The sequence below is a fragment of the Macrotis lagotis genome, chromosome 8 (genome assembly GCF_037893015.1).
Source record: "Macrotis lagotis isolate mMagLag1 chromosome 8, bilby.v1.9.chrom.fasta, whole genome shotgun sequence".
Classification (NCBI taxonomy): Eukaryota; Metazoa; Chordata; class Mammalia; order Peramelemorphia; family Peramelidae; genus Macrotis; species Macrotis lagotis.
This window is the reverse complement of record NC_133665.1, coordinates 98030247-98040329: the sequence shown is the minus strand read 5'-3', so window position 1 is coordinate 98040329 and position 10083 is coordinate 98030247. Positions and strand designations below refer to the sequence as shown.

The window sequence follows — 10083 nt, the reverse complement described above, 5'->3', positions numbered from 1 at the left end:
AAAGCAAAAGAGAATGCCTCCTAACCCCCCTCTGTCTAATAAGATTCCCTCAGTGACCCCTGATGGTAATAGAGTTCTGTGGGGATACATGCATCAACTCTCCATATTAAAATGCAAAAAGTTTATCATTATTTTGACCCTTGTAGTTGTTTATAAAAGTTTCTTGTGACTCCTATGTTCATGTATCAAAGTCTTTATTCAGTTCTCATCTTTTTATCAGGATTGCCAGAAAGTCCTAAATCTCAGCAAAAATCTATTTTTTTCTACTGTAGGATTATACTTAGTTTTTCTGGGCAAATTATTCTCAGCTTTATATCTCTATCTTTTGACTTATGCAATATATCATGCCAAGCTCTCTGATACTTTTTAATAATCATTTATCCCAACCATTGTTCCACAGTACTTTTTTCATTCAACTGAAATCTCTGGATTTTGGCTGCAAATATTCTTTTGATCATAGTTATCAGGCAGTCTAATGATATTCAAATGAATTCTCCTTAATTTGTTTTTCAGTTCATTTTTTTGCTATGAGATATATTACATTTTCTAGTTATTTTAAAATATCTTATTGTCTTATGGAATCATTAGCTTCCATTTGGTCCAGTCTAGTTTTTCAGAAGTTTGTTTTGGGGAAATAAGGTTTTATACTTGTTGCAAGCTTTTAATTCTCTTTCTAGATCTTTTTCTTCTAGCTCTTTATTTCTTTTCTCATTTTTTTCCCTTCTAGTGAGCTTTTGGGAATTTTAAAATCATTTTAAACTCCTTTTTAAAAACAACAAGAGTAATAACTTTCATTTCATCTCTTCCAAGAAATCTAAGCCATGTGTTTCTTTCAAAATTTGTTTGTAGATATTTTGTATTTATTCTTTTCTTCTGGGTTTGTGTCTTGAGAATCCCTGTCACAATAATAGTTCTTTATAATGGAATTCTTTTTTTGTTTGCTCATTCTCTCACCTACTTCCCAACTTTGGACTTTATATTAACATCAAGCTCTGTGAACTTCTGTGAGCAATGTGTCATAGGAACTTTGTTCTATTGTTTTCTTGGGAGAAATGAATGCTGTGTTATTCCAGATCTCAGAGATAGCTCAGGATGGAGAGTTGCAAATTTTCAAATCTCTGAAAGTTGTCTGAGGTAGGGCAAAATCTGACCATTCTATGACTATTCTGATCTCTGCAAGTCCCTGACTTGAGTGTAGGTCTGAACAATATACCTCTGGGTTTGCCTCTGGTTGGAAGTTCCAGTAGACAGCTATCCAGCTAGAAAGCTCTGCAGGCTCTGAGCTACGTAATTACTGACTACATTTTGTCTGAGATTCCTGTCCTGATGATTTTGCTATAAGCTTCAGATTGGCTTGGAGGCTAAAAGGCAGGGTCCTGGGATCAGAGCCCCACAACCACTTGTTCCTTGCTCAAAACCCAGTGTAAGGCCCAGAAACACTCTTTCCCTTGCAACCCTAAGTGAAGATTCCAACTCCTCAGTCTCTCCTGGATCTGTGAACCACAACTGAATGATGAAGGGCAGAATCGCTGTTCAGCAGCATTCCTGTTCCTGAATCCTACACATGGGAGGGGGTCTTTCTGTATGGGTCCGGCAATTCTTATTTCCCTAATGTCTGTTTAGCTCTCTGATTACCCTCCTTTCTTAGGTGACCTGGGCTAGAAATATGTCTCCTTGTGATTTTAGTTTTTTTGAATTTCCCAAACAGGACTTGGTCTAGTTCATTTTCTAGATCTTTATTGAGAAGCTGTGTTAGAGAACCCAGATGCACTTCATCCTATTCTTTTATTATCTTGACTCTCCTCTATAGATTTTAAAATACATTTTGGTCTAGACCCTTTAATAACCTCCCTAAATAAGATAAGACATGGGAGAGAACTTATAGTTATAATACACATTGGTATAACAATGTTTCTTTTTGTTGGATCTTTCTTCCTCATCATACTAGTCACCTAACCTCCCACTTTCCTTGCTCTTTCTCAATTGTCTGTATTCTGGCTTCTACCACTGATACTAGGTCCTCTGGCTTTGTAACTGCCTTTGGAGTACTGGGTCTAATTTACTGATTTTGTGATTCTTGTACAACAAACAGATATGACTTGGGGGCCAGAGTGACACCTCAGAGAGTATGAAGAAGGTGACATTTTGAAGACTCGACCTGTCCTTAGTGATGTGGGTTGAGGGAAAAAGGGGAGAGGTGAAAAGGTTTTTTTTTTATACAAGTGGATTGGGAGAGTAGTTTATAGACACCAACATCATCTTTAATATATCTGAGAAATTGTACTACCACTTCAACTACTTGTCTGTGCCACCTAGAGCTAGACAACTGCACTGACCTCCTGAAAGCCCTGGGTGGACCTGCTGGGTCTCTAACAATGCCATTGAGAGCCACAATTGTGTCCTTACTCTTCCTCACACTCCTATTCTCACCATCAAATCTGCCCCCCTAAGATTGTATCTCCCCGTTATATTGCCACCATCAATTATTTATTAGAAGAGGGAGTGTGTGTGTGTGTGTGTGTGTGTGTGTGTGTGTGTGTGTCCTATAGAGCTTCATGCTACTTCTGAATCAATAACACAATGGAAATCAGCAGGACCATAGACTTCCTAAGGAATTAGAAATAACTCACCAGTGAAATCACCCTAGAGATCAAATATATTAAAGCAAGGGGAAAAAATTGTGTATTTTTTTCCGTAAGGTCTTCTGTAGCTCCCTGCCCACCCTCACTGTGAATGAAGAAGCTGGAAGGATGCTCATATCTCTTGAGTGGCCCATCAGAGGAGGACAAGGAGTTACAACTTAAAGCTCCTTTTGGTGCTAGAGGGGAGCTGGACTATCAGTTTGCTGCCAATTCCCTAGATGCTTCCCTCCTCTCAGGAATCCGCTGTAGTCTTTAGGACCAGCTGTCTCTCCTCTTCCTCTCAAGATCTGGTCCCTGCCTAACCCATGTAAAAATCCTGAAAAACCTATCAGATTTTACCAGTTTGGGCATTTCTTCTTCCCTTAAGCTCTAATGAAACTGACTTATTACTGCCCTCCCTGACTGTCCTACTTTATTATGATTATTTCATCTCAATAAAGCTGGCTTTCTTTCCTTTCTCTGTCCTGGGTCATGTCTTATGTTCAGTACCTCCTGTCCTGGACTTTGGGATTCCTAAACTTACTCAACCTGTTTAAAGATGTCACTTTACATTGTTCATCCGGTGTAATTATTAGCTTTTTACTGTGTTGTAAACTGCATGTGCCCACTATATGTCTTTCTCTTGTCCTCTGACTGAGATTTTACTTATTATTTTGTAAGTTTATTTATGTATTTTGGTTGGTGATTGTAGGGGAGCTGCTCCTTCATCTCTGCCTTTTGACATCTTTGCCTGTCTTCAACTGAATTATTAACATCAGCCTCATAACTGGGATTTCTCTCTTCAGTATCTCCCTTATCCAGAGATCAATTTAAGCAACTCTAAGTATTGTGAAGTTCCTTGAGTAATTGGAAGGCAAATTGACCTGCCAGTTGCTTGAGCCATCCACACAGGACTTTGTAAGACAGTAAGGATTGGGGAAATAATTTATTTCTTCACATTCCTTAACTTACCTAGTCTTCCTGCCCTTCTTTCAGTCCATTTTTTCTCCATACTTCCTTTTTCTCCCTACATTTCCTTTTGGTTAACTGCAGGGCTCCATGAGGCAACTGAAGGAAGGGATCGTCAGGCCTAGGGACAAGAGATGACAAAAGAATGGGAGAAACTGTAGACCTCAGGAACTGTTGTTACTCAATAGGCAGAAGTGTCCACTGGCCTTGTGTAACATTGGGGAAGAGCCAGGGAATAAAGAGAGCTCCTTTCTACCCAGAGCATAGAAGGCCAAGAGGATGAGGATGCAGAGGGGCAGGACCATGCAGATATCCCTATCTGTGCTAGGGCTACTCAGTCTGATGACTCCACTGGCCTCTGCCCAGGACCCAACATATCAGGATTTGGTGAATGCATTCATCAACGACTACAATAGGAAGACAGAATCTGAAAACCTCTTTCATCTCTCAAGCCTGAAACTGCAGCCTGTAGAAGTGAGTAGCCTTGGGATGGTGGGAGAGGGCTCCACCTGCCAAGGTTCCCTATTATGAACCCTTTGCTCCAGAAAACTTTGATCTCTTCACTGGGAGATATTGTGATGGAGTGTAAAGGGAGACAGTAAAGTAGATAGAGCACAAGCCCTGAAGATCAGAGAGACTTGAGTTCAAATACACTCTGAGACAAATCAGACTAGGCAAATCATTTAACCTCTGTGTGTCTCAGTTTCATCAACTGTGAAGTGGGAATCATAATAGCCCCCACCTCCTGGAACTGTTGTATCAGATGATGATCATTGTAAAGTAGTTAGGACAATATTTGCTCCTTTATAATTATCATTTATTATTATTATCATCATCATCATCATCATCATCATCATCATTTTTGGAGCCAGGAGAACTAAACTCCCATCCCAACTCTGATAACTTCTTTCTGATTCTAAACAAATTTTCTTCCCTTTCTGAGTTTCTCATCTATATAATGGGGATGGTAGTCAGTGCTTGGCCTATCTCATGGTATTTTTGCAAGGACTTCCCTGTTTGAATTCCCTTCTCCATTTCTCTGACTTTTCAATCTTACTCCCACCTCAGAGTAGAGCCCAATCCCCATCAGAGACCCCAGGCCAGAGGGATCTCTCTCTTTCCCTTCCTTCCTCTATGCCAGCCTCTCTCTCTCTCTCTCTCTCTCTCTCTCTCTCTCTCTCTCTCTCTCTCTCTCTCTCTCTCTCTCACCCTCACTCTTCTTCTCTTTCTTCATATATTCAACAGCACTGGCTAGAATCATTAACTGTTAAGCTGCAAGGGATCTTAGATATCACTGAGTTTAATCCTCTCAATTTACAAAGTAAGAAATCATGCTGCAAAGAAATGAGGGATACAGTAAGTGTCAGAACTGGGAAAGAATGAATAAAAAATGAATGAGTGAATGAATACAAAAGACATTTCTGAATTCTTAATGATTTCCTATTGATCCTGCGCAGATATTGCTTTGTATAGATTTGTTTGTAGGATGTCTCCCTTCTATTAGATTGTAAACTCCTTGAGAATAGGAGCTGTCTTTTGTCTGTGTTTCCCAGGTCTTAGCACAGTGCACATCTAGGGGCTTGGTAAATGTTTATTCATTGATTGGATCTCTTCCTATATCCCAGGAACAATGCTAAGCAGTCTGAATACAAATGAGTTCCAGGTGTTCAGACATCAAATCCAGGGTTTTTGTCACTACTGTAAAACTCACATGAGCCTGAGTAAGTGTAAACTTGTAATTTTTATCCTTTTTGAGAATTTTTGTCTCCCAATCAGACTGAGATGTCTCCTGGGGACAGGGAATGTGGAAACAGAACATGGTGGTGATGATGATAGGGTCCCAGAAGGCATTCTTGATATTAGTTTGATATATGATGGTTTTGGATGCCTGCAGTGCTGACACTACTATGAGTGTGACCTTGGGCAAGTCACTTAACTTTCCTAGTTCATAGTTTTCTCATCTAGCAACTGATGAAATCAGACTGGATGGTGTTTCAGCCTCTTTACAGCACAAAAAGCTCTTGCTCCTGGCCCCACAGGGGCTCAGAGTGTGACCTAGGTCTAAAATCCTGCCTTACCTTTTCCTCTCCAGATTAATGACCCTGCTACTCGTCAATCTATCAGCTTTACCATCAAGGAAACTGTGTGCCTTAAGACTGAAAACAAAAATCCTGATGATTGTGACTTCAAGGAAAATGGGGTGAGAGTGTCCTGGCTTAGAGAGGAAGATTGCCTGAAGGAGTATCTTTCTGGGGATATTCCCACCTTAGAGAGGGGAGGGGGCTGAGGTCTGTGTTCCTGCTGCCCTGAGAAAAGTGATCTGATGTGAAGCAGATCCCTCCCAGGGCTGCCTTGGGTCAAAGCCTGAACTTGCTGCCTCTCTTGTTATATTACTGGCAGAGGTTACAGACTCCCAGGCCTGAACTAACTCTGCAACTCCTTCTCAGGTGGTGAAAGAATGCATTGGAGTCATTAACCTGGACTCTACTCAGCGCTCTTTTGATGTTAACTGTGATGGGGTAAGTGATGACTACTCAGGGGGAGCCTGGGGAAGAACCCAAACCTCCAGACTCCCCCAGATCTCCAGTACCTTCTCTCTTTGAGGCCTCTTTTGACCTTTCTACCTCCTTCCAATCTTAGCCTCAGTCTAGCTTCCCTAGTCTTCTTCCAGGTTCCAGGAGGGGAGGGGATGCACAGGCAGGAGCATTTCTGTCCCCATGCACCTCACCCAACCCCAGTTCTGGAAGCAGAGGCGTCTCTGACCTCAGAGTCATGGAGGAAGAGGGAGATAGGGAAGACTAATGGATCAGGAAGGACCTAGACATGTTTCCAGAGAATCAATCACAGGATTTTGAACTAGAAATTATCCATTCAACTCCTCCTTCCCCAGTCTAGAGAGAAAGAAACTGAGGTTTAGAAATGTGAAGTGACTTTGCCCAACTATTCTGAGGTAGGGACTGTGATATCAGGTGTGATTCAGTCAATGCCTCAGTCAATAGGACCCAGGGTAGTCCTGGAGGGAAGGAATTTCTTGTTCTTCTCTACATCTCCTGGGCACAACAGTAAGAGGAGACTATTCTGGAAAAACGTTTTTATCTTTTGCAAAAAAGAACATGCAGAACCCTCTGAAGCTTTAACTTTCTGTGGTAGGTCGAGCACTAGCTTTAAAGTAGCAAGATGGAAGATTTGGGTTTGAATCCTGGGTCTGTCAGCTGTGTCATGAGCAAAGTGTCCTCATCTCCCATGGGATGTTGGACCAGATGATTGCTGAGGAGCCTCCAACTTCTGAGTCTCGTGAACCTCTAAGTTATCAAGTTATCACATTCCTCAGGGGGAGGGGGCAGAGTTTTCTTCACTCTTTAACCTGAGCCCCAAAGACTCTGGACTAAGGATCTTTGTTTCTCTCCCCTCTGCAGCCTGAAAGAATCAAGAGACGTTTTGGTCGGCTGAAGAACATAGTGAGAAAAGCAGGAAGATTCCTAAAGAATGCATTAAAGAACGTTCAGATTGGATTTTCTATCCCAATAGGACGCTAGACTTGTATGTGAGACTAAGCCTTAGTATCTGTTTTTGAGATCTTGCAAACTTCCTTGGTCTCCTCAGATTAATAAAGTCCAGTTTTCCTCTCTCTGCTTCCATGTTTTCTCACACTTTCTCCATTCAATTCATTTCTTGCCGAATCTTTATCAATTCACATATACTTTTAGGCAATGGGCGTAAAAAAGCTGAAAAATTACACGCACACTCTCTCCCCACTAAAGAATTTATAATCTACTTGGAATGGGAATGGGAGCAGAAATGTAAGGAATCAAAGGAACATGTAGTGGTGATTTGGAACAAGGTAACATCTAGGCAAACTGATCCAGCAAGTCAGAGAAAGAGAGAGAGAGAGAGAGAGAGAGAGAGAGAGAGAGAGAGAGAGAGAGAGAGAATCACTTTATAGTAAGTATTGTATTATCTTAGCAGAAAAAGATCCCATCTTTTCATTAGGAAGTTGAGTGGAGGATGGAATAGAAAAGGAAGGGTTTAGACCCAGAGGGATCAGTGAAGAGGCTATTGCAATAGGTGAAAGGAAATGAGGGTTTGCTGAAAGCTGGTAGTTAGAATGGAAAAGACGAGTTGAATGAAAAAGATGATGTGGACAAGAGAGATGTAGAAATGTAGAGCCGATTTGGCAAAACTCATGGTGGAGAAGGAAGAATGAAAGTTGCCTCATTATCCTGGGAATGAACTACCCACTTAGACCCATTCGATCTGAAAGAACCCAAGTCATCAGTAGTGCATATGAGCAGAGGGGAAGTCGTGGCACTTTGAATAAGATAGATTTTCATAAGCAATATGTGAAATCAGACTCAGGCCTCTTATCTCTCTTCTCCCAATCAATATCACCCCAGGTCCCAGAACCTCTCAGACTGCCAGACCTCTACACACAAATGCTAGGGAAGCAGTCCCTTCACTTGCCCTAGTATTTCCTCATTGACAAATCTCTGAATTAGAGGCTTCTTGTCTCTACTCTAGACTCAAAAACAAGCTCACAGGGGGAAATTAAATGGAAGCTAGAGTATCAATTCTGGAGTCAGGAAGACCTGAGTTCAAATCTAGTTTCAGACATTTAATAATTACCCAGCAATGTGACCTTGAACAAGTTACTTAACCCCATTGCCTTGCAAAAAACAAAAACAAAAACAGAGAGAACAAACACACAGATTACACAGCTCTCAGGTTTTCACATAGTCTATCTCTCTCTCTCATCTCTATTGAGAGTCAGCTCATTAGGGAGTCTCAACACCTACTGCCTTTTGTTGAAGAACATCAAGGGAATGAATGCCTGTGAAGACCTTGTCCAGTGGTTCCCTGGAAAAACTGCCCAGAGATGGAATTAAGATATATAGTGGTGGGGGTTTTGTCCAGGGAATGGACTTCTAGAAGCATGCTTAGTCCCTGTGGCAGTCCTCTAGTTTGGTCGTCCTCCCTCAGCTGGTTCAAAGCTGCCACCAACTTCCAGGGTTCCACCAATTTAGGACCCTTCTCTCTGGGTTTATAATTACTAGCTTTTTATTGTTGTAAACTGCATGTGCCCAGTATATGTCTTTCTCTTGTCCTTTGACTGAGATTTTACTTATTATTTACTTATTATTTTGTAAGTTTATATATTTTGGTTGGCGATTGTTTAAAATAAGTCAATAAAACATCTCTTTTATAAGGAATAATTTTTTGAAAAAATAGCATGTTATTTTTCTAGTTACATGCAAAGGCAATTCGTGACATTCATTTTAAATTGAGTTCCAAATTTATTCCCTCCTCTCCCTTCCTTCTTCCCTTAGGTAGTAAGCAATTTGATATAGGTTGTAGATGTGCAATCGTGTAAAACATTCTCATATTAGTCAAGTTGTAAAAGAAAAACAGACTGAAAGGAAAAATGAAACTGTGAAAGACTAAAAATAATGAAAATATTATGCTTTGATCTACATTCCAACTCAAATCAATTTTTCCTCTGCATGTGGATAGCATTTTCCATCATATACCTTTTAGAATTGTCTTGGATCATTATGTTGCTGAGGACCAGGTCATTCATAGTTGATCATGACTCAACGCTGCCATAACTATAAATAATGTTCTCCTGGTTCTGCTCACTTTATTTTGCATCAGTTCATGTAAGAATTTTCAGATTTGGGGGGCAACAGTGGATAAACCACTGGCCCTGAAGTCAGGAGGACCTGAGTTCAAATTTGGCCTCAGACAATAATTGCCTAGCTGTGTGGCCTTGGGCAAGTCACTTTTAACCCTGTTGCCTTAAATAAATAAAATTTTTAAAAAAGAATTTTCATATTTTACTGAAATCCTCCTGTTCATCATTTCTTATAGAACAGTAGTATTCCATTGCATTCATTTACCACAACTTGTTCACTCATTTCCCAGTTGTTGGACATTCCTTCAATTTCTAATTCTTTGCCACCACAAAAAGAGCTGCTAAAATATTTTTTATTTATGCAGAGTCTTTTTCCCTTTTTTAATGATCTCTTTGGGATATAGAACTAGGATTGTATTGCTGGATCAAAGAGTATGAACAATTTGATTGTCCTCTGGGCATAATTCCAAATTATTCTACACAATGGTTGGATCAGTTCACAATTCCACCAACAGTGAATCGATGTCTCAGTTTTTCCATATCATCTCCAACATTTATCATTTTGATTTTCTGTCACATTAGTCAATCTGATAGGTGGGAGGTGCTACCTCAGAGTTTTTTAAATTTGCATTTCTCTTTTTCATATGACTACAGATAGCTTAGTTTTTCTTCATCTGAAAACTGCCTGTCCATATCCTTTGACCATTTATCAATTAGGCAATATTTGTTTTCTTATAATTTTGATTCAGTTCTCTATATAGTTGAGAATTAAAGCCTTTATCAGAAACACTTGCTGTAAAGATTATTTTCCAGTTCTCTTTTATCCTTCTTATCTTGGTTGAACTGGTTTTATTTGTACTAATG

The 10083-nt window shown here is 40.2% G+C and overlaps 1 protein-coding gene across 1 annotated transcript; it reads left to right on the top strand.

Moving 5' to 3' along the window:
• Nucleotides 1–3866: 3866 nt before the first annotated feature.
• On the top strand, nt 3867–7240 carry LOC141494902 (cathelicidin antimicrobial peptide-like). The gene is made up of 4 exons (XM_074196032.1): nt 3867–4064; nt 5683–5790; nt 6038–6109; nt 7007–7240. Exons 1-4 carry the CDS (start codon nt 3870–3872, stop codon nt 7124–7126), a joined length of 495 nt encoding a protein of 164 aa, XP_074052133.1. The 5' UTR covers nt 3867–3869; the 3' UTR covers nt 7127–7240.
• The last annotated feature ends 2843 nt before the right edge of the window (nt 7241–10083 follow it).